General features: G+C 58.9%; 1 protein-coding gene across 6 annotated transcripts; it reads left to right on the top strand.

Annotated features, from left to right (window-relative positions):
- Positions 1-2,390: 2,390 nt before the first annotated feature.
- Positions 2,391-22,735, top strand: RARG (retinoic acid receptor gamma). 6 transcript variants are annotated; one of them, XM_036864709.1, is made up of 9 exons: positions 2,396-2,605; positions 6,647-6,978; positions 17,787-17,935; positions 18,153-18,294; positions 18,961-19,121; positions 19,324-19,500; positions 19,893-20,097; positions 20,492-20,650; positions 21,432-22,735. In XM_036864709.1, the coding sequence occupies exons 2-9, from the start codon at positions 6,795-6,797 to the stop codon at positions 21,629-21,631; spliced, it is 1,377 nt and encodes a 458-aa protein (XP_036720604.1). In that variant the 5' UTR covers positions 2,396-2,605; positions 6,647-6,794; the 3' UTR covers positions 21,632-22,735. The 6 variants fall into 6 exon arrangements, with proteins under 6 accessions (XP_036720609.1, XP_036720604.1, XP_036720606.1 ...); XM_036864711.1 differs by having other exon boundaries at positions 2,471-2,605; positions 21,400-21,600; XM_036864714.1 differs by lacking the exon at positions 6,647-6,978 and having other exon boundaries at positions 2,391-2,605.
- Positions 22,736-23,668: the final 933 nt, after the last annotated feature.

Genomic DNA, 23,668 nt, shown 5'->3' with positions numbered 1-23,668 from the left:
GCCCCTCTTCTCTGCTCCCCAGTCTGCCTGTTTGGTTTGACTTCCAAACCGCTGCAGCCCACAGACCCCAGTCATTGGGTCCTGGGGAGAGGCGGGGGCGGAGGCGAGGCAATCCCAAGGGGAGGGGCCGGCACAGGGCGGGTCTTCCTGGGCATCGCCCCCTGGCTGCTGTCGTTGGCTGGGGACCGTAGAGGCTGCCAGAAGGGCGGAGCCACAGTTACCAAGACAGATGGACAGACAAACACCCACCAGAGACAAAGACAGAGGCAGACAGACAGACAAACCAAGACAAAGAGGAAGGCAGAGACAGATGGAATTCCAGACCCGCTCTCTCTTTCCAGGCTACCCAAGAGTTTTGTCCCCCGTTAGCTTCCCTGGCCCCGTTTGCTACCCCGGCTGCACAGTCTCAGAGCTCTAGCTCTGGGGGACCAGACCCTGAGCCCCTCTAAGAAGGAGAAGGGGAAGAGTTGAGAAAGGGCTACCCAGCAGGGAGAGCGTTCCAGGGGTGGGTGGTGGCTGGTTCTGTGTCAGGATGCCCGGCCAGGGCCCAGGGAGGGAGTGGTGCCCTCAGCCGGTTCATGAGGACAGGAGACTCATTCACTGTAAACCAAGTGCAGATGTGCTGGGAGAGGGAAGGGGAATTAGGGCCACACTCACAAACCGCAGCTGGGCCCGCCCTCCTTCCGCCAGCTACCACCACCACCAGGGCAGGAGGGGTTAACTTTGCAGGCTCCCGACAGGATCCCTGCCACAAAGGCTGAGTGCCATCCCACCCCAGCCTGGACGCCTGGGTCCAGCTCTCCGACACCCGCCCCTCTCACACTGCTGAGAGCTGCTCCCCTGGTAACCAAGCAAAGTCAACAGCAGCCAGGCCACCTGGGGACGGGACCCTGGAGTACCTATTCCTGGCTCTTCCCACCCCCAGAGTGAAAGGGAGGGCCTTGTCTGCACCCCATCAACGGCTCCTGTTCTCCTGAGAGAGCCACAGCAGGCCCCCTCTTTCCTCTCCCCTTCGCCTGACTCTGGCTACCAAAAGTGGCCTTTCCCTTTCCCTGGAGGGAGGATACCTGGTCCCTAGGGTGGCAGTGAGGACAGAGCAAAGTAATTCCGGTATGGGAGATGTGACGTGACCAAGAGTCAGTGTCTCCAGTGCTGGCCACCCCAGAACTGTTGCTGGGGGAAGGTCCCTTGGGTGCATCTCTCCGGACGAGTCCAACCCTCACTGCTACTGCTGCCCTTCTCCACTTTCTCTCTCCCACCCTAGTTCCTGTAGGAGTGTTGGAGCTCCATGTACAGAGAGAGCTTGGACTCTCCTCTTGCTCTGTCCTCAGTAGAATGGACGCTGACACCCCGGGGTTCCTACTCTAGGACTGAGAGTCTGTGGTGGTCACATTGAAGTCAGAGAAATGTCCCCATCAGACCCTGACACTGACACTGGGTGCGCATGCCTGCACACACACACACACACACACACACACACACACACACACACACACACACACGGCTAGAGTCAACAACATCCGTGGCGCATCCACCAGGCAGGCAGGCAGGCAGGCAGGCAGGCAGGCTCTAGGTAAGGCAGACACACACCCTCGACTTGGGCTTTCCCCCTCACACCCAGCCCCAGGCTCCTCCCACTCCCAGCTACAGTTCCCCTTGCCCTCCACCCCAGCCTAAAGGTAGGCAGCCAGGGACCCAGGAGCCCTAGCCCAAGCTTACTCAAGGCAGGGTGACTGGGAAGAGGTCTTGAAGCCCTGGACTTAGCATCCGCACAACCTCCACTAGTTCAACCAGTTTGCTCTTGGGACCAAAGAACAGGCTGGGGTAGGCAAGCGGAAGTGGAGCCTACTTTGACCTGCAGGTGAAGGCTAAGCAAAGGGTAAAGACAGTGGCATCTGCTGTGGCATATCCCTGCGCGGTCACTCCACGCCTTGGGGGTCGTGGATACAGCCCCCCACTGCCTACCCTGAGGAGGTACGGAAACTGGCCTCCGTGAACCACAGCCCGGCCAGAGGACTCAACCAGTACCCCCCAAATGGCAGGAAGGGGAAAAGTGCCAGAGAGAAAGGGTGGCATCATGGGCCCAGGACACTGACCTCTTCTGCCAGCCTTGCCCGGCCTCCCAGGGACGGAGCCACGGAAGCCCAGCAAATGGGCGGGGCAGAGACCCAGGCGTCCTGGCCCGCCCCGCCCAGCCCCCCTCCCCCCCCACCCCCCGCCCCCCAGCCCCAGGGCACCGAGGAGGGAGCCGGGCAGGGGCAGGCGGCAGGGGAGGGAGGAGCGAGGGCAGGAGGGGGAGGAGGGAGCCAGGCTGGGAGGGATGTGGGGGGGTGGGGAGGGAGAAAAAGAAAGAAAATATTTTCCGTGTCCCCGCCTGCAGAGTCAGTGTGCGGTTTGGGAGAAAATGTGTCGGATATTTTGGGGCGGTCACGTGGGCGGGCGGGCTCCGAGAGGCCCCGGGACCGTCCCAGCCTAGAGTCTGTGCCCCCCCCCAGAGCCCCCCATCACCGAGAGCCCCTGCCACTGCGACGCTCTATCCCCGCGACCGCCCGACGCCGGGACCTCGGGGCTCGGCGGCCTCCCTTCCCCCTCCCTCCCCCTCCAGGTGAGTCAGGCGGGGAAGCAGGCTCGGCCGCCGCGGACGCCCGGGTCCTCCGGCGAGGTGGGCCGGGGGCGGGGGCGCCGGGAGCCACGCCGGCTCAGTTCCTCCCCGCGCTGGTCCGGCTGTCCGCAGGGGTGGAGGGGGGCTTCCTGCCCCGACTTGGGGGTCAGCCCTGATGTGGGAAGGGAATGGGGAAGATTTTAGACAGGCTGGGCTGGGCTGGGCTTTATCCACCCTTCACTGCGGTGAGTAGTCGGGGAGAGCTTTGCGGGAAGAGTCTTCAGCCAGGGGCCTTCTATCCTATGTTTGTGCCTGGAGTGTGAGGGGAGATAGGGTCCCCTCCTGGGTGGAAGGTCCACCATCCGCCTCTCCTGAGGCTTTCCCTGGGGAATCTGAGGGGAGGATTTTTGGTCCACGCTGATCCTTCCCTAGTGGAATGGCACAGCTTGGACAACAGAAGGGCGAGGAAAAGGTCCAGAGGCAAGTGATTCTGGCCGTCTGGGTCCAGCAATTTGGAGAGACAAGTGGATAGGATAGGGGTCTATGAAGTTGCCTTGAACCGCAGTGCAGGATTCCCTCTCTCATATCCGCAACCTTGGGTGTGAGTCCGGGCTCCCTCCAGCCAAGGTCGGGGGCTCCTCAGGAGTATTCTTGAGGGGAGCCCGAATGGTACAAAGGAAGAACAGGGAGACTGGGGCAGGGACCTGGGAGTTCCAGTCCCGGAGCCTCACTGACGCTGCCTCACTGTCTCTAGCACTTACAGCCCAGTTCCCTCAACCTGACCCAGTTTGTAGGAGAGAATCTCTGCAGGTGGCCAGAGAGTAAGAGTACACAGGGTTGGGCGGGGGGTGAGGTGGTGGGGTGGGCAGGGGAGCCCGAGGAGGGGCCTGTAGGGCAAGAACCTGAGACGACTGTGCCCCTTCAGGGCCCACATCCAGGGCAGCTACCATCCGAGTCCTCAGGTCTGAGGCTCCTGCCCTTACCCCTTACCATCACTCCTCAGATGCTGACTGGGAGTTGAGGACCACAGGCAGCGTCCCATATCCTGGAGGCGAGAAAAGAGAGGACAGGGGAGGGGGCAGGAGGCAGTGTGTGAAGGGTGCCTGGAGCTTGGGTATCCCAAATAGGGAAACACACACTCACACACACATGCACACACACGCCATGGCTTAGAGCCTAGTAGGCAGCACAGGGCACACACCCCCATCCCGGCACACCCCCACCCCTGGCTCAGAAAGCCACCCAACTGGCACCTCCAGTTCCCCCCTCTGCCCCACCCTACCCATGCCCTCTGATGCCCACACACATTCCACCGGCCTTGCCTGCCTGCCTCCTGGGTACTGCCCCTCCCTGGGGCCAGTGAGGTAGAGGGAAGGCACCTGGTAATGGGAGGTGGAGACTCAAGGGTCTGGACTCCCCCAAGGGTGGCACAGGGCCAGGGAAACCCAGCCCACTGTTGCCTCCTGGGGAGCAGGCTGGGGGCCCAAGCTAGAGCAGAGGATGCCTGGGTTCTCTGCCCAGGCTGGGGATGGGGTCATGGAAAAAGGTGGTCGTGTTTATACAGAGGGGAGGGGGGCAGCGGGTGGAGTGCAGCCGACAAGAGCAGCTTTGTTCCAGGCTCTGGAGCGGGCAGGACGGCAGAGAGACGCCCCCAACCCCCCTCCATCCAGCAGCCCCCTTCATCCATGCCCTCCCCTCAGCTCCACCTCAGCTCGAAGAGAAGCAACTTCGCAAGGGCCCCTTTCCCCTGGTCAGCCCCCCTCAGTCTGAGGTGGCATCTTGGGAGGAAAGAAGTACATTCTCCCTTCCTCAGGTCCCCCAAAGTACCAAGGCCTCTGGGTTCCTAGTTTAGGATTTCCTTTTACGCTGTGTACCACTGTCTTCAATTCCTTGGTCCCTTCCTCTACCCAGGACTTAGGACCCTCCCCTTCCCTTCCCAGCCAAGGCAGAGAAACCAAGGCTCAGAACTGGGATGCATCTCTGTCCCCTTCCTCTCTTCACTCAACTCTCAAGTTCCTTCTCTGAGGCAAAATAAGAGGAAGGCCAGGGAGAGCTTGGCTCACTCACAGCTTCATTCCTCCGTAAGGACCAGGGGCCTGAGCATCCCTCTCTGGGACCCTCGGAGTCCTCCTGCCCCACCCCCAGGTCTCTGTTTCCCACCCACAGGTGAGAAGCAAAGATAGTGAGTGCTGGAGCCCAGAGCCGGGTTCTCAGTCTAAGCCAGTCTGGGGAAGATGGGGTGGGGGGGACCTCTAGTAGCTTCTCATCCTTAGCATTGGAGGGGTTAATCCACCTGGAATGTGGCCCAGCCTGTTGAGCTATGGCCCAGGGGCCTCAGGGGCCCGGACTCCTGGCTCTACCTGGGCTTAACCTGGGACAAGGACTTCAGGGAATAGGGGAAGGTAAAGGAGATGGACCCTGGGGGCTCATAGCTCAGACTTTTAGGGCTTGGGGCGACACTGGGCTGAAGAGTCAGGGTGCTGGGGATCTGGGTGGTGGCTAGTGAGGGACAGTGGCTGCTTTACGCATTGGGACTGAGTGAAGGGTCGTGGCTTGGGGTCTGAGTTCCTGTAACCTCCATGACAGTTTACCCTCAGGAGCTTGAAGGCCAAGGCAGATGAGAGATAGAAAAGGAAGGAAGAAAAAAAGCAGAGGTACAAAGACGGAGCGTTATTGATCTTAGAAGCAAAGACTGATGGAAAGAGATGCAAAATACCCATCACCTACCTCTGGGCCTGCCCACCCCGAGGACTCTGTGTTTCACTCTCTCTCGGTCCTTCTCTGTCCTTCTTCATCTAGTCCATTATGGTTCTGGCTGGTAGAGGAGGCACCCAGGCTGGGGTGACTCCCCTTCCCTAGCCCCTAACTCCCTAGACAGGTGGGTGGTTCTGAGGCTCCTGGGAAAGCCTACCTTTCCCTTGCCAGAGCATCAGGAGAGGAACCACCTGCCTGGCCCTAGGATTCCCACTTCCTCTTTCCCTCCTTCCCCTCCCCCTCCCTTGGGCTCAGGTTAAAAACCTCTGAGGTCAGGTTACATTTGAGGGAGGGGAGGATGTAGGGAGGGCTTCCTATAAGCAGAGGGCTCAGAAAAGACAGAGAAGAGATGGAGAAGCAAAGTAAACTAAGGACAGGGAGAGGAGCTTCTTAGCATCATACCTGGCACACAGCGGGGCTTCCATTAACCTCTATGGATCTGAAGAGAGGTTAGGGAGTGAGGGATAATTGGAGACAGAGACAGAACGGGGAGGGGAAAACGGGGGAGGGAGTATAGAGGAAGGTGGAAAGAAAGGAAATGCAAATTAGAAGAGAGGTATGGAGGAAAAGAAGGTACAAAGAGAAAGAACAGGAGACATTTATATGGCATTTAGTGTGTGCCCTATATTATTCTAGACACTTTACATATGATAAATTATTTAAGCCTCCTAATAACCTTATGAAGTGAGGCTTATTATGATTCCCAATTGACAAAGGAGGGAACTGAGGCCCAGAGAGATTAAGTAACACTAATACATCCAAGGTCCTGCAGCTGGCAAGTGGTGGGCGTCAATTCAGGTAGTCTGGCTCCAGAGTCTGTGGTCCAGAGAGGTGTAACATTTTTTTAACAAAAATGTTAAAACAGATATGTTTGCTTTCTCCAGGATGGTAGAGAGTTTGAATCTTGGCTCTACTATTTACAGCCATGTGACCTTAAACTAGTCCCTTAACCTCAGTTTCCTCATCTGTGAAATGGGAATCATAATTCCTACTTCACAGGATTGATGTGAGGGTTAAATCAAGTGTCCAGCCCATGGTGGTGTTTAATGGTCATTTCTTAGCCTAGGAGTCCTCTCTGCCAGGAGTCTGAAGACCATCAATCACCTTGGAAACTCAATTTACCCTTCCAGGAGAGTTTCTCTGAGCCTGCATCCGCACCTGCCCTGCCTCCCCTACTGTGTGGCAGAGGGCGGCAAGGAGGGAAAAGACTCCAGCTGGGAGAGGGCCATGGGGCTTGGAACCTCAGAGTGATCATTCTCTCATTCCTCCTTTTCCTTTCTTTCTCCTTAGGAGTCCTGGAGACCCAGTGAGCAGGCCAAGCAGGGCGGGCACGGAGCCTCCCAGGCCAGGGCAGTGGGCATGGGCGGGGGCTGTGGCTGAAGAAGTCCCCCGCCCACTGCAGACCCCAGGGGATTCAGCCTCCCACACTGCAGCGGCCATGGCCACCAATAAGGAGCGACTCTTTACGCCTGGTGCCCTGGGGCCTGGCTCTGGCTACCCAGGGGCTGGCTTCCCCTTCGCCTTCCCGGGGGCACTCAGGGGGTCTCCACCTTTCGAGATGCTGAGTCCTAGCTTCCGGGGCTTGGGCCAGCCTGACCTCCCCAAGGAGATGGCCTCTCTGTGTGAGTCTCAGGGATCTTGGGGGATGAGGGCAAGTGGAAACAGGAGGGCATTTGGTGGGTGGATGATAGAGAAAATTGGTGCCCCAGTGAGGAAGGCAGGCAGGGCTGGGGGTTTGATCTAATGGAGGAGGTGACAGGGGTAGCCACGAGGGGGTTTGGATGTGGAGCAAATGGACATGCTTGCAAATGAGAGTTCTCCTGTGCAACTAGAATGGGAAAGTAGCACGCCTAAAATTTGGGGCTCTGCAGTTGCCTCCTGAATGACTCAACTAGCAGGGAGAACCCCTTTGCATGGGCAGCCAAAGGTGGGTCTGGTGAAGTCTGAGGCTGCTGCCTGCCTGCAGTGCGGGGTGTGGGGAGCCAGGCTGCGAAACGGAGGAGTCTGGGAGGCCAATACCCCAACTCTGTGATCAAGAGGTAAAATTGTTCTGAATTAGGGGGAGGCTGCAGAAGGAGGAAAGGAACCTAGTGCCAGGTGCCCAAAGATGTGTAGGGACAGGAAACTTCCCTCTTGGTTCTGGGGAGGGTGGAAACAGCCGCAAAGAAGGTAGCTCTTGTACCATTAAGTAATCCGGGGAGGTGCAGGGGGTGTTCCAGAAGCATCCTCTGCTCCAGCCATGTGGGTTGTGGACTCCTCCCCTCTCTCTAGGTCTGGCATGGTGCCCACATGCTGTGCAGATCCCTACTTGTCCCTCAGGCCTGCCCTCTTTGGGTGAAGCCTTTGAGTGCTGACGGCAGCAAGCCTTAGGCCTCTCTTCGTCCCTCTGGATCCCCTCTCCTTCCACTTGGTAGTTGGTCCTCCTCGCTAGGCCATTACAGGCGTGGGTGTCCGTGAGCCGGAAGGCTGGGATGCTGGCCTCTGTGGGGTAGAGGGTCAGTGCGGGAGCTGGCATAGAGAAGCCCCCACCTGGATAGAAGGGGAGGTGATAGAGAGAGGGGCAGTTCCAGAGAGAGAGAAAGACAGGGGTAAAAGAAAAGACCAAAAGATAAAGACACATCCTTTATAGCTCCACAAGCTGAGAGAGAGAGAGAGGTGGAGAGAAGGGGTCTGCGTTTAGGAGCAGGCACTCCGAAAGTTTGTGTGTGTGTGTGTGTGTGTGTGTGTGTGTGTGTGTGTGTGTGTGTGTGTGTGTGTGTGTGTGTGTGTGAAGGGGTGACTAGGCCTGGCTGGCAGCTCTGCTGGAAAGAGCTTGCTCATCTAGAGAAGGCGTGTGCGTGTGTGAGAGGCCATATGCAGTTGTGTGTGCACAGCATGGCCCTGAGACGCTGCTCACATACAGAATTCCAGGGTTGCAACAAAGAGTCAGTGTGAAGAGTGAGGCAGTATTTCATAGGGCTGCTGACGGTGTGTCTGGGGTTTGGTGAGGCCTGCCGGTGGCCTGTCTGTAGTCCAACAGGGGTTATTTGGGTGGCACGCAGGTGAACGAGAGAGCACAAAGCCCCCCTTTTTGGAAACCTCAGCTGGGCTTCCCCTACCTCATTTGCACCCCATGAATCTGTCCCAGGGTCTGGGGGGTGGGAGGGAACCACCCTCCCCACATGAATGTACTTCTTGCAGAGGGCAGTACAACTCAGTATCTTGGGACTTGATTTTCCCGAGTTCCTGAGGCAGCTAAGGGAGCGTGAGTGAGGAGGCAGAGTACAGAGAATGGTGGCGGGGAGAATGCTGAGAGCCAGTAGCCAGTGCCCAGTGAAGTTCTCCATGTGCCCCTGTGCCCTGGACACACTGAGACCAAGGTCAGGGTTCAAAGTGAGGTCAAGGTAGGGGAAGGGGTCAGACTGGGCTGTATCCCCAAAGGTTGCCCTGCAGGAGGAGGGGCTGAAAGAAGAAATCCCAGGGAGGAGCCAGAACCAGGGCAGGTAGCTGGGGAGGGTGTGGCTGGCAGCAGGGGGACAGGCCTGGGCAGAGAGGGGGCAGTGGGGTGGGGAGGAGGGGAAGGCCTGGGTCCAGACAGCTTGCATGGGAGTGGGGCACACAGCACCTAGTGGTGAATGAGAGGGAGCAGTGGGGAGAGGAGGGGATCCCGGAGTCTGGGAGACCTCCCGCGGTGGGACAGTGGCTGAAGGGGGAAAGTGTATTCTCTCACTTCTCTGCCGTGCTGTCCCTTTTTGGCTGGGACATCTAATGGAGGGGGATTGGAGGCCTAAGTCTGATGCCAAAGCCACACTCACCTGGAGTCTGGGTCTCTCTCTTCAGCCTCTCTCCCCTGGTCTGTGGGAGGGAGGTGGGGTGGTCCCTGAAGGAGTCTGGAACTTCTCCCTGGGGCTGGCTCCTGAATCCTACTGCGGGGTCCCTAGCACCTTGGAGACATCCATGTTGAGAAGGGCAGTCTTGCTCCATCTCTTGGGGTGCTCTAGGGGCCTGAGTGGTTAAGGCAGGTGTCTCAGAACCTCGTGGTGGAGGAGGGCAGTGGGAAGGGGAGCACGTGCCGCCGGGGCAGCACAGGCCTGTGTGCGTGGGAAAGCGGAGGGGTGTGTGTGTGTGTCTGTGTGTGTGTGTGTACACACACGCACACAGGTTTGGGTGTGCTTGCTCACACACATGCATAAAACCCTGGTGTCTGTGTCCTCGTGTATCTCCATGTTTATGAACACTGGTGTGTTGTATGTTTGTTTTATCAAAACTGCAGGGAACAGAGTGTGATGGGAGGGAAGGGAAGCCTTGCCCTCCTCCCCCTCTTGAGGAGATAGCTGGTGTCCTGAGGGCCTAGCCCTGCTTGTCCTCTGAACTTGGTGACAGTGTCTCTGGGCAAAGGAGCCCAGACTCCACCATACTAAGTCACATGGAGAAACTGAGGACAGGCTGGCACAGGAAGAAAAAGAGTTCTACTTAAAAGAAACTGAAAAAGAGAGACTCAGAGACCTAAACCAGATGAGAGGGAAATAACATAGGCTGAAAGGCGCAGACACAGAGAGAACCCAGACTCCGGGAGAGGCAAGGGGACTTGTTAAGCGGGCGGTACCGGTGGTGAGCAGGCGGCAGAGAGGCCTCCTCCAGGAAAAAAACCCAGCCGACTGCCTCCTTCCCCTCCCCTCCCTGGTCTCTCCTGCTCAGGCTCGGGCTCCAGCTCCAGGCCGACACAAACGGGGCTTTGATTGCAACAGGAAACCTCTCTGGCGGGGGGAGCTGGGCAAGCCGCCGCCGCTGGGGCCCAGGCTGCACCCCCCTCTCCTGGCCCCCTCCCTGGTCCCAGCCCCCATCCTGCCCAGCACTCCTGCTTTGGGGCCCGTCCCTCATTCACACCTCCCTATTCCTTCGCTCCACTGCTGCCCCCTCCTCCAGAGACCCCTCCTATTGCCCTTCAGGTGGGACTCCTAAGTTAGGACTTACCCTTGGGGTGGGGCCTTCTTTGCTTTGAAATGCCCCCACTTCAGTTTTTTGAGGGAAGGTTCTGGAAGAAAAGGAAAATTTAGCATGAGGAATTCAGAGCCAGTTATCCTCAAGCCCCTTCCAGAAGGTGGCAGGAGGGGAGGAAAGGAGGGATGAAGGGGTTAGCTGTTCCTCCCCGCAGAGCCTCTCGTTGGCCAAATTCATCCTTGCCAGGGTGGTAGAGGCTCTGAGGGGTGACCACACCAGATTCAGTGCGAACGGCTTCATTAATGGGGGAGGGGTACACTTCTCCTTGCCTCTGGGGCCATGACTTTGTGGGGCTCTAGCTGGGAGGGGTGCGCCTTGGTGGTGGGGATCATAGGGAAGGGGGTGAGTCAGGCAGCAACCCCCCCTCATACTCCCACCAGGCTGGTGGAGAACATCTGGTTCCCATGAAATGCTAGAAGGCTAATGGGTCTAATTGCTGCAATAAGGGCTGGGGGGACTTTGGGGAAAAGAGGGGGCACTAGATTCCCCCATCCTCTTACCTTCTCCTCAAGGCTAAGACTGTCTAGAATGGGGGGTTGGGGTTGGAGGTTAGGGTGGGCCTGACACCCCAATGCCTGGTCCCTTCTAAAGCCCCCTCTCCCTGCAATGCCTGGGAAGCACACACAGATGGGGTGATGAGGAGTGGGGTGCATCTGGTGGAGAGAAAAGGGGGCTACTGAGAACTCATGACTTCCTGGAGCCCTCCCCCCACTCCTCCTGTGCCCCACTCCCAACCCCCCTCCCTGTGGCCTGGCCACTTCTGGTTCTAATTACCAACCAGGCAGGCCTGACTTAATTGGGACCTTTCAGATTTCGGAGGGGGAAGGGTGGGGGGGACTGACAGCCTAGAGTTGACTAATCAGGGCTCTCTTCTCCCCTTGTTTTGGGGGTACTCCCCATTTTGCACTTAATTGACTTTTTTTTGCCACTGGCCAGGTTCTGATTCAGAAGTCTGCCACCCCTTTTTTCTTTTTGTGGGGGATGGCTGGAGTCAGAAATGGGGTATTTGGGGTTGGGGCAAGAGCAGGGAGCTCAGGCTGGACTGGAAAGAGCAATGCATTCCCTCTTCATCCCTGCTACGAGTCCCCCGAGTCGGCCCTGCCACCCCGCGGCCCCCCATCCGCCCACCAGGCCCTCCTTCCCAGCCCTGCCCCCTTCAGTCCCCGGCAGCCACCCCGGCCCCTCCTCCGCGCCTGCCTTCCCTTCCCTCGCCTACTCTGGCACCCCTTCCTGCTCTTTATTCTTCCAAACTGGCGCCCCACTCCTGCGGCACCCCAGTGCGCCCCCCACCCGGTACAACAGATTCTTAGAAAAGCGCGCCCCGCCCTGGCCCAGCCACCGCCGCCGGGAGGGGGAAGGGGCCGGGCCGGGCGCCGCTCCCGCTCCCCCGGCACTCCCCTTGTGAGCGGCGCTGACAGAGCCGGCTGGGCCGGCCCGCCGGGCGGCCGGGCGGCCGGGCGGCGGGCGGGGCGCGGGGAAAGGGGCGGTTTCCGGGAGTCGCCGCCGCTGGCGCTGTCCCGGGGCCAGGGTCCCCGACTCGGCCCGGCTCGGCGAGGGCAAACTCTTGACGTGGCCAAACTCCCGCCCCCCCCACCCCCTTCTCCGCCGGTCGAGGGCACTCAGTGCCCGGAAGGGGCCCGTGAGGGAGGAGTGGGGCGGCCCTCGGAGATCCGAAGGGCACCAAGTGTGGCGCTGAAGGGGAGAAGGGGCAGTTTGCCACTGGTGGGGGTATTTAATGACTCTGAGAACAGTTACCGACCAGACGCGCAGTTATTGCCGAAAAGGCACTTGGCACTTGGGGGCGACTGGCACGGTAGCGACTCTGGGGGAGGGGAGCTGGCACTCAGGAAGGCAGTGTCGTCCGAGGCGCAGCTGGCACGGCGGGAGCAGTTTGGGGTGGGAGTCTTGTGCTGAAGTCAGGTTCGAGGAAGGGGCATTGGAGGAGCTCCGGGAGTGTCAGCCGCGGGATGGGGCTTGGGGGACTCGGAGGGAGGCAGCCCCGGCCGCGGCGGAGGGAGGACTCCTCGGCCTAAGAAGGGTAGACTCCGGCTGCGCAGGAGGGGCGGGGGGACTCCGCGGCGGCGCGGGCTACGGCCTGGGCGGGGTGGGGCGGGGCCGGGTCAGGAGGAGGTGAGCGCGCCCGGCCACCCGCCCCGAGGGGGGTTCCCGGAGAGTTCACGGCGGGAGCGCGCTCCGGCCCTCCGACCGGGGGTGGGAGGACGGGAAGGAAGGAGCAGGCCGCGCGCGCCGAGCCGCAGGAATGTAATGTTCGGCCCTGCAGCGCGCGCGCGGAGGGAGAGGGAGGAGCCAGGCCTGGGAATGAGCGGGTGGAGGTAGTGCAGGTCCCTGGGCTCTGGAGAAGTGCCACGCGCAGGGAACTTCCATGTTCCCTCTCCCCAGTCCTCCTTGACACCCCTGCCTGTACTGACTTGTGTAAAAAAAAGGAGCGCTGGGGGAGGGGGAAACTCGAAAGGAAATGCGTGTGCTCGGTTTCTCCACTCCTTCCCCCATCCCCGACCTTGGCACGCGCCTAAGTGCAAAAGCTTGCAAAGCCTCCGAGCTGTGGAGAGAGAATCCTTGCAAGTGTTCTCCTGAGCCAGGTGTGTTTGCAAAAACGTGTGTGCACCTCTAATTTTATGCGCGTGCAGACATGCATGTGCACTATTGCATATTTGCAAATGCGTGGTGCCTGCCAAGATAAATGCATGCACGGATGTGCGTCTAAGCAAGCAAGCGCGCCACGGTGCGAGTGCGTGTGTTCCACTCCCAGCTCTGCTCATCTTGGTGCCCGGCCCCCTTAGCTCTCCAAGCCCCACCCCCCACCCCGCCGGGCTTCGCTTTTACAAAACGTCTCCCCAGTGCTAGCCGCCGAGGCGCCCAGAGTGAGGCGGGCCGCGGCTGGAGCTGCAGCCCCGGCTCTGCGCCCCGCCCAGTCCCTTTCCCCTGCTGGGGATCCCCCTCTTCCCCGCCCACCCCTTACCCCCCATGCAGCCCGGCGCCCTACGCTAGCCCTCCCCCTCCCCCCCTCCAGGAGCGGGGCGCCGCCGGGGGAGGAGGGGGAATCGGCTGCGGGTCCTCGGTGTTCCTAGCACCCAGCTTCCCTCCAAGCCGGGTCGCGATGTACGACTGCATGGAAACGTTTGCCCCGGGTCCGCGACGGCTGTACGGGGCGGCCGGACCCGGGGCCGGCTTGCTGCGCAGAGCCACCGGCAGCTCCTGTTTCGCCGGACTCGAGTCTTTTGCCTGGCCGCAACCCGCCAGTCTGCAATGTAGGTACCCGAGCCCTACATTGGGGGTGGGGTGCGGGGTGCAGGACAGGCAGCGGCTGTCTCGTTCCGTGTGTAAAAGGTGGACTTGGGTTGCAAGCGGAGATTCTGACCCTTTCCATGTGAGGGACGGATGTGTAGGAGAGAGGTACTGGCCCTTTAAACGTGGGGGCCTCAGCGACTCCTTTGGGTGTGTGCAGTAGTGTTTGGAGTGTGTGTGTGTTTTTTATGGTGGGTGTATAGCTAGGACCTGTGGTTGGTGACCCTCCAGAGTTCCCGGGGATAGGGAGAGGCCGAGGTGCGTTGGTAGTTTGTGCCGGCAGGTCCGTGGCCCGGGAGGGTTATGGCACCCAGGACCGTGAGTGGCGTTTGTAAAGTCCATGTGGGAAGTCGCGAGTGTAAAAATATTATTTGCAGAGCGTGGGCATCCCTGGAGTGTGCAGCGCCTCGCTTAGGCGGTGCGGGTGTGGGCGTAAGGGTCTCTCCACGCAGCGTCGCCCTCCGCCAGCGTTGGCAGGTCCGCATGGCCCCGTGTGGGGATGTTTGTGACTTGAGGCCGGGAGGGCGTGTGCCCTGCGTGGCTGCGGGGGCGGTTTTGGAAAGTGCTGTGTTCGAGCGTGCACCCTCTGTGTGTGCTGCGTGCGGGGTGTAAGGGGTTGTGCACGCAAGCGGGGCCAGGCTGGGTTCTGGCGTCCCCCTCCCCCATTGAGAAAACAAATTTTAGGAAATGTATATAGGGTTGTGTGCACTTTTTCCTATGGCTCGAGCCCACAACTTCAGTAGGAAGCGAAAAGTTTCAAGAAAAGTTGGTGTTACGGTGAGGAGTGGCCTGGAGGTGGCAGCGGCCGGGGGAGCGGGACTCCTGGGTCCCCAAATATCCATCTTCCCCTCTCTGTGAAATGGGAGATGCCAGGCCTGGGGCCCTGGAACCCCTTTCCAGAGCGGTAATAAAAAGCCGGGGATTGAGAGGCAGTAAAAATGAAGTCCAGATGAGAGGCGGCTTTGAAGCCCGGGCTGAAGTGCCTGGCGGGGGTGGGGAGGGGAGCCTGGAACACCCCCGAATTTCCCCGGGGCTGGGACGGCGCTCGGAGCCCGGGGACGCGGGGCTGGGGGGCACGCTGGGAAGGGGCGGGCGGCGGGCGCCCGGGGAGTGCGCGCGCGGGGTCACTGAGCCCCCGCCAACGCGCCTCGCTCCTTGGCACTCGGCAGCGCTGTTTACGAGATCGGCTTTTTTTTTTTTTTTTTTTGGTCTTTTGGTTGCAGGGCAGAGCTGCTCAGATTTAACAACTGGGAGACTGGAAGAGGGAGGTGGCAAACAGGAGACCGTACTGTGAGGTGGGGTGGGGCAAGAATGAAAAGCGTAGCATTTAAAGGGCGGGGAAAGCGTGAACTATTGCCTTGCACCAAATCCTTGTGAATTCTTAACCTTCTCTCATGGCCCAATAGGATGGGGACATGGGGTATGTTGGGAGGGGTGCTGAGATGGAGAGAATCTCCCAGGAAGGGTTTTTGTGGGGGCTGGGCAGGAACCCCGTCTTTTTCAGGCCCAGGGAAGCCCGTGGGACTTGGCTGGCAGTATGTTTTTGCATTTCAGTTTGGACCAACAATTTTGGCCTCTAGGGTCTTGGTGGGCCTCAGGCCTGCTCCACACACTTTCAGAGAGAAAGTAGTTTAGACCTGTGTGTCTAAACCAGGGAAGGAAAGAGGTCCTTTGGTGTGTTTGTATTTGGCAGCGTAGGTGTCCTGGTGCTGCGTTGGCAGGCCATGGGTGTTTGTCTGGGGGCAGAGCTTCTCGCTTGCAACTGTGAAGCGAGCGCTGGGTGTTGTGCGTCCTCCTTATGACTTGTGCATCCAGCTCCACGGTGTGGCTGGAGTGAGTGTGCCTCTGTGCCCGCCTGGGTGTTCTTCTGTGCCAGGGTCCCGTTGGGGTATAGGAGCCCATTGGTAAAGTGCCTGCTTTTGTGCCCCGTGTGTTGTTGACGTGTGAGAGTGTCTCCAAGGAGGTGTGTGTCAGATTGTGAGTCCAGGCTTCTCAGCCCTGGGCCTCGCAGCTGGGAGTGTTTACAGCCGGTTATAAAGAGTTTGTTTGAAGCTCCGCTCAGCCTGGCCAGGAATTTCCTCAATTTCAGCAATTTGGGCTTTAAAAGGAGAAAACCCCAGAGCCACCCCCCTTCTCCCCTGCAGGGGCCCCTGCTTAGCCAGGAGCGGCATCCGCCTGGTGCTGGGGTCTCTGCCCAGGGCTGAGAAGGGAATCTCAGTGGAGTGACAACGATTAGCCTTCCTGCGCCCTTCGCTCCCAGACTGACCAGAGCTACTGGGCTGCGCTTTAGGGTTCAGGGACGGGAGTGTGCCAGAGGGGTTCCGAGAAGGGGCGACAGTACCACGCATATGAGAAAAGCTGCCCCTGGGCCAGTCTCCCTGCCACCCCCAGTCTCATAATAATTGGCTGGCACTGGCCCATGCCAGTCTAACCACACCCAGGCCCTTTTGCAAGAGAGGAAATGAGGCAGCGCTCTGCGGGCAGGGAGGGCGTCAGCGCCGAGTGAGCACCACCCCACGCACTGGCCTGTGGGCAGCACATGTGCCCTCAGAGGACACTGGAACCATCCTGAAAGGCATTCCAGCCCGCCCCCCATCTCTCAGCACCAGCGGCCCCCCCCCCCATTTCCCACCAGGTCCTGAATAGACTCCAGGCACCCTCCTTTCCTCCCCTCCTCTCTCCTTTTTCATTGGGGAATCTCACTCCAACTGGATTCTTATGCTAATTGAGTGTCTGTGTGTGTCGGGGGGTGGGGAGGGCTTTCCCCCTGTGGGGAGGGTGGAGCTAGCCCGAACCCCAGCGTCCGGGCCTTCCTTCTGTCCTTCTGGTGGCCTGGGTGGACTTCTGACCAGGTGGGCTACAGCAGGTTAGAAGGAAGAAGGTGTTCATGAGGTGGGTGCAAGCAAGGGACACTCCTTAGGGAGGGTCTTAGGGTTTTCTTGCATTAACTTAGGCCCTCCAGGTTTGGGCAACTGGTCCTACAGGTTGAATAATTTAATTTATAGATTTTTTTTCAAGCCTCTGAAGATCAGCCACACACCCAAAAGAGGTTTACTCAGCAGCCTCCCAAACAGAGGGCATCCTCCCCCCCACACTGTGCGTGGCATGGGCGGAGATCTCGTTTGAGCTGTGTTTGGGTATTTGCAGGGGAAGTTTAGGAGTGAAGACACGGCTCACAGAGGGTCCAGAGATAGCTCCCCTCCCCCATCAGCCCTGTTTACCCACTGTCGCCTGACTTCTCTGCTTTGCTACACCCCCAGCAGCTTCTAGACCTGAGAATCTGAGCAAATACCTGTCTCCCTTTCCCAACTTCTCTAACTCCTGGCCAGGTCACGTAGATCTAGTTAGAAGACCTGAGAGCCTTGGCTCCACCATAACTGGCAGTGTGGCACTGGGCTGGTCGCTTCTCTCTCTTGGCCTCAGTTTCTTCGGGTGTAAAATAAGGCTGTTGCATATGCCCTAACCTACCTTCCCAATACCTGTGTCCCATTTCCTCCACTGTCTCAGTGGTTTCTGGGGAAAAGGACACTGGCGATTATTTGGGGGGTGATATGAGGGGGAGAAGCTCAAGGATTGTCTACCCTGTACTGCTTGAGAGAAAATGAGGTTCTGTTCTACCTCCTGAGCCTCCCAGCAGGTCATTTAGCCAGGTGCTAGCCACAGGTGGTCTGGAATTTGCCTCCTCACACCCAGATCTATGGCCTCATGAGGAGGAGAAGGGTAGGAGGGAGACTACCCGGCAGGGACCAGGGACCCGATGTGAGAGGGAGTGACTAGAGAGTTCAGAGCCACAGGACGTAACACACCTACTTTGTAGCTGGGGAAACTGAGGTCCAGAGAATTTAACTTCTGGGATGGCCTCGACCTAGAATTTGGAGAATTGAGCAGTGTCCTGTAGGGCATTATTGTAGGGGGAGATGGCCAGACTGGGAGGTAATAGTGGTCGTTTAGGGGTTTCTGGACGTGTTTACTATGGGGCTGTATATGGGTTGTTGGGACTTTAAATCACTGTGGTGGCGATGGTGTTGTCACCGCTGAGCCAGAGGAAGAAGTGGGAGTGGGGGGGCAGTGTGTATCTGATGAGGATGCCTAGAGATCTGAGGGGTCCTTTTTCCCTGACCCTCACATCACTGCTTCCCCGCAGCGGTGGAGACGCAGAGCACTAGCTCAGAGGAGATGGTGCCCAGCTCGCCCTCACCCCCTCCACCTCCCCGGGTCTACAAGCCGTGCTTCGTGTGCAATGACAAGTCCTCTGGCTACCACTACGGGGTCAGCTCTTGTGAAGGCTGCAAGGTGTGTACGTGGTGGAGGCGGGCGCACTGGGCACCCAGTTACCTGCGTGAGATCAGAGACTCACTGTGTGTGGGTGGGTATCCCTCTGAGGTGGGAGGGGACTGGCTGCTTTGCACAGAGGTGGTTAATAGATTGGCTCAGGCCTGCAAGGCCTGTGAGAGGCTGGTACTCCCAACGTCCTGCTTCACTGACCCTCCTCCCTTACCCCCAACTCCAGGGCTTCTTCCGCCGCAGCATCCAGAAGAACATGGTGTACACATGTCACCGCGACAAAAACTGTATCATCAACAAGGTGACCCGGAATCGTTGCCAGTACTGCCGGCTACAGAAGTGCTTTGAAGTCGGCATGTCCAAGGAAGGTAGGCCCTTAGGCCTGCCTGGGCAGGAGTGCTCCTGTCCTAGCCTGTGGTTGCCACCCTCTTCCCACTGGCCACCCCCACTTTCCTGACCTCTGCAGTCCAGCCTCCAGCCGCCCTGGAGTGCTGTGCCTCCTCCCTGGCCAGTCCTATTTGATTAGCTCCATTCACCCAGGAGACCCCACCCCTTCCCATTCTCCCTTCTCAGAGCTTAACCCTTCCTCTGAATGAGTGAATGGGGGTTACCAGTGCACATTCCCTGTTTCATGGGGAAGTTAGGGGGGCTTGCCAGTCCCCTCCCCTGCTCCCAGGACTGAGCCTGAGGTGGATCTGGGGTGCCCCCCCTCCCCTGCACCATTGTGCTGCCAAGGCTATAAGTGGATATCCTGCTGCCTGCATATCCTGCCCCCCCTCCCCAGCTCCTGCAGGGTGACAGGAAGGGCAGGATGGAGCCGAAGGGCCTGGGGAGGGAGCAGGGCCTGCAGGCCCTGGGTGGGGCTGGGGAGAGCCAGCCTGGGAATGGGAGCTAGTGTAGGAGATAGGGAAACTGAGGCCCTGCCCAGGGTCCCAGGGAAGGGATGCTCAGGAGCACATTAAATTAGGGAAGAGGGGATACCCAGGGAGAGGTTCTGAGGATCTTGATCCTCTCCTTGCGCCTCCACCCCCAAGCTGTGCGGAATGATCGGAACAAGAAGAAGAAAGAGGTGAAGGAAGAAGGGTCACTTGACAGCTATGAGCTGAGCCCCCAGTTAGAAGAGCTCATCACCAAGGTCAGCAAAGCCCATCAGGAGACCTTCCCCTCGCTCTGCCAGCTGGGCAAATACACCACGGTGAGGAGTGGGCAGGGCCCCAGTGAGGGCAGGGGACCATTGACTTTGGAGAATGGGTAGGGGTTGTGTTGGAGGCCATGGTCCGGTGCTGACAAACAAGGAGGGCATCCGAATGCAGAAGGGAGAGCCTGGGGTATTGGCAGAAAGAAGACAACCCCCCAGGATAGGCCTTCGTTTGTGTTCTAACCGGACCTTCCTGCAGAACTCCAGTGCAGACCACCGGGTGCAGCTGGATCTGGGGCTGTGGGATAAGTTCAGCGAGCTAGCCACCAAGTGCATCATCAAGATTGTGGAGTTTGCCAAACGGCTGCCGGGCTTTACAGGGCTCAGCATTGCTGACCAGATCACTCTGCTCAAGGCTGCCTGCCTGGACATCCTAGTAAGTTAAGACCCGTGGCCTGTCTTCTGCCACAGCCTGACCCTCATATGAGACCAAGGAGTTGGTCCACACAGAGATTTCATTATCGCTCTTCCCCACCTCCAATCTGGGACTCCCCAGATCTCCTCGAAACCCAAGCTCTTTTTGTCTTCATCTCTGCCCCTGAGATCTGATCCTAGACTTCTGGGTGCCCTGCCTCCTTCTGACTTCTCTTCCCTCCCCCAACTTCAGACCCTCCATCTCTCTGCCTTGCTCCCCCTGCCTGCTTCAGGTGGCCCTCCTTCAGGACCTAACCTCCTCACTTTCCACCTGCACCTCATTCCCTCTTTTCCCCACCCCCATAGCGCTCCTTACCAGAGACAGCACTAACCCTGCCCCCTGCCTACCTCCAGATGCTGCGGATCTGCACAAGGTACACCCCAGAGCAGGACACCATGACCTTCTCTGACGGGCTGACCCTGAACCGGACCCAGATGCACAACGCTGGCTTCGGGCCCCTCACAGACCTCGTCTTTGCCTTTGCTGGGCAGCTCCTGCCACTGGAGATGGATGATACAGAGACAGGGCTGCTCAGTGCCATCTGCCTCATCTGCGGAGGTGCGGGGGCGCCCCCTGGCGTTTGCTCGGACTACTTTCCCACCACACCCTACACCTGATTGATCTCCCACCTGGCGGGAGACCTTGGTCCCATCCACAGACTCCTCAGCTCCAGTACAGACTCCCTGGCAGCCTGGAACAAAGGACAAGAAGAGGGGAAGAGCCAGGGGGAGCTGAGGAGACCCCCGATACTAGTGCTGACATAGAGGTCTGGGCAGGAGCGATTTACCAGAGAAAACCTCTTGCCAGAGGCGGGGAAGGGATTGGAACAGGGGAGATGTCCTGGGTGGGGCTCATGGTCAAAGTTTGGGGCCTGGAGGGCCATAGGGCAGGGCCACTTGTCACTGTCTTCCCCATCTCTTCCTCTCTCACTCCCCTGTGCTTTTCCCCACAGACCGCATGGACCTGGAGGAACCTGAGAAAGTGGACAAGCTTCAGGAGCCGCTGCTGGAAGCCCTGAGGCTCTATGCCCGGCGGCGACGGCCCAGCCAGCCCTACATGTTCCCGAGGATGCTCATGAAGATCACTGACCTCCGGGGCATCAGCACCAAGGGTTAGTCGGGAGCGAGCCTCCCCTCTCTCTTCCTGGAGCTGCTGGTCTCCTGGGTCAGGCAGAGACAAGAACAGAGTGGGTGAGAACCAGGCAGCCTACGCGAGCATCCTAGCTCTGGCCACATGCTAGTGGGGACACTTGGGCAAGTGCCTTTCTTTTATTGTTTTTCTGCTTGTAAACTGGGCTAGACTTACACCTACCTCCTAAGTTTTGTGAGGATGAAACGAGTTAACACACGATGGGCTTAGAACTGCACTGAGTTACAAATTCAGTTCTTCCGTTGCAGTAGCCACATTCCCAGTGCTCAGTAACCCTGTGCAGCCAGTTATTACTGCGCTGGACAGAGGAGATATTTCCCTCATCACCGAAAGTTCTATTGGACAAGACTGGTTTAGGAGGATGCCTGGCAGATAGTGTTTGATAAATATTAGTTCTAATTATAAATGTTATTAAGAACAGCCCTAGGAACAACTGGCAAGCTATGGACATTGGGGGAGGGGTGTCCAGGGAGTGGGGCTGGAATTGGGCACCACGTGATTTTTGAGGAGACAGCCTGAAAGGATGGGACGGATGGGCAGCAGGCTTGGCAGAGAAGACAGGCAGAGGCTCCAGGCAGAGGAGCAGTCCCCAGGAACCCTAGAATAGGGAGAGGGTGACAGAGGTGGCAGGCCTGTGCTGGGAGCCCCCAGAGGGGAGTTAGAGGGCAGTCCAGCAAGGTTAAGGTGTCAGCCTTAGGGGCTGTACCTCAGCCCCCCCGAACCTCCTTGTCCCTCCATTGCAGGAGCGGAAAGGGCCATTACCCTGAAGATGGAGATTCCGGGCCCGATGCCTCCCCTGATCCGAGAAATGCTGGAGAACCCCGAAATGTTTGAGGACGACTCCTCGCAGCCTGGCCCCCACCCCAAGGCCTCCAGCGAGGATGAGGTTCCTGGGGGCCAGGGCAGAGGGGGCCGCAGCCCCCACCCTGACCAGGGCCCCTGACTTCCCCTGTCTCGGGTTGGGGGCTCCAGGCAGCAGACTGACCATCTCCCAGACACCGCCAGTGACTGGGGGAGGACCTGCTCTGCCCTCTCCCCACCCCTTCCACTGAGCTCCTTGTTTTTGCCAAAGTTTCCAGGGGTGCCTCCGTGTTCATCCCCTTCCTGCTCTAACCGGCTCCCTCTCCAGTCTTGGGAGCCTGCCCTGTTCCCTCCAGGAGAGAGGGCAGAGGGGTGAGCCTGGGTTTGGACTCTAAAATCTCAGCACTGCCCCTCAGACACCAGGGTCCCGGGCTCCCCAGGGCCCGGGAGGAAGACCCTGCCATTCCACAGCCCCTTCCTCTGCCGGGTGCTTAGGCCTCTGGGAGCAAATAGGAACACTAGAGACCAAAGGAGGGGGGCGTAGGGGGAGGGCTGAGCCCACTCTCTTGCCCCTGTCCTTGGTGCCTAATGCTGCGTAAGGCAACTGCCGGGTGCATGCTGCCCGCTGTGCCCCCATCCTCGTGCCAGGTCAGGGTGGGGCAGGTCGGGCCCTGCATTTCTGTGGGGGGCCAGAGGGTGAAAGGGACAGAGGCAGGTCCATTCTGCACCTCTTTGCTTGGGCCCAGAGTTTACCTTGTGCCCTCAGTTACAAGCCCCTCCCCCAGTCCTGTCATGTGCCTTGGGCTCCCCCTGCCCCCCATCTCAGCCATGGGGCAGGAACCCTCCTACACTACAGAGGGGCCAGGGGATCCCTCTCCCCCTAGTGCCTTCCCCCCGTGACCCCCAGAGCAGCTTGGCCCAGGGAGAGGCGGGGTGGGCACTGCTTAGCTGATCCCACCCTGACCCAGAGGAAGCCTCTATTTATTTATTAGCTTTTGTTTACACCCTGGAATTGACCCCTTCCTCCAGGGGTCTTGGGAGGGGGAGCCCAGGGCCCCTGTGACCCCTCCCTTCTTCCTCCAATCCCCAGTTTGTATTTAGCTGCCAAATAAGATTCCCACTGGCTCCCCTTTTTCTCTGGGGGGGTCAGGGTGCTGTCCCCTCCCCTGTTTACATCTCCCCTCCACCCCGCTGTGTCGCATATTGCTGAGTTTTCTATTTTTGCAAATAAAGTGATGGAAACTCATGGGATGTGGCTCCCTCTAGGGGGGAAGCAACGAGCTGATCTGCAGAGGGACTGGGTGGGGAGGGTGGATTTTGCAGCTTTCTTAGGGGAACTAAAGAAATAGGATGAAATGTATCTGGTTGGGTGTGGTGGGAAGGTGGCGAAAAGGGAGTCCACAGGGGCCTGTCCTGAGTGTCTGGGCCTCCATGGTCACCAGGTATTGGAGCTTTGATTGGACTCTGTGAACCTCTAGTAAGGTCCTGGGCCTCAGAGGTCTTTAGGCTATCCCCACCCCCAGTTCTGTATACATGCACATCTGCCCTTCTCTGGGGAGGAGGTCGATGCAGTTTCAATTGGTTCTCATGAGGGTCCCTGGCCCCAGAAGAAAAGAACCACGGTGTACATCTAAGTTACAGTGTTTCTGCTTTATGCCAGCCCCTCACCCCATAAGCCGCCTACCCTGCGACCCCACTATCACCTTCTGAGTCACTCCTTCTGCCCCCACCCATCTCCCTGTGACCCTGCTTGCCCTCCACGACCCCACTGTTACCTTCTGTCCTAATACCTCTCCCTGCCCCTGCATGCCTTAACCTCTGCAACACCCCAACCTCAGCCCCATTGACTTTGGCCTCTGCCACTGCCCCCTGTGACTCCCCATGAACACCCACCCCCACCCACCTTCTTCCCTGGGACAGTGCCTTGCCTACCTGCGCCTGGCTGTCTTCACCAATGACCCGTGCATGTGGGAGAGAGAGGTTGAGGATGTGGGAGTGGCGGAGGAGAGGAGAGGGGGGAAAGCAGAAGAAGAAAGTGAAAGAAACTCTAGAGGAAACCACAGGGCCTGTGGGGAAGGAGGGGTCATTGCCATGGCAACCCTGGTTGTGGGGGAAGGGCAAGAGGTCTGAGAGCCGGTGGCTGAAGCCCACCCAGAGGAGGATGCCCTTCTCTCCAGTT

The sequence above is a fragment of the Balaenoptera musculus genome, chromosome 10 (assembly GCF_009873245.2).
Source record: "Balaenoptera musculus isolate JJ_BM4_2016_0621 chromosome 10, mBalMus1.pri.v3, whole genome shotgun sequence".
Lineage (NCBI taxonomy): Eukaryota > Metazoa > Chordata > Mammalia > Artiodactyla > Balaenopteridae > Balaenoptera > Balaenoptera musculus.
This window is presented reverse-complemented; position numbering and strand designations above follow the sequence as displayed.

Bases quoted from the DNA above. Each gene is read 5' to 3' on its own strand.
- RARG (XM_036864709.1), top strand. From the start codon at position 6,795: ATGGCCACCAATAAGGAGCGACTCTTTACGCCTGGTGCCCTGGGGCCT. The intron at 17,936-18,152 runs GTGTGTACGTGG...CCCCAACTCCAG, and splicing joins GCTCTTGTGAAGGCTGCAAG to GGCTTCTTCCGCCGCAGCAT. The intron at 18,295-18,960 runs GTAGGCCCTTAG...TCCACCCCCAAG, and splicing joins AGTCGGCATGTCCAAGGAAG to CTGTGCGGAATGATCGGAAC.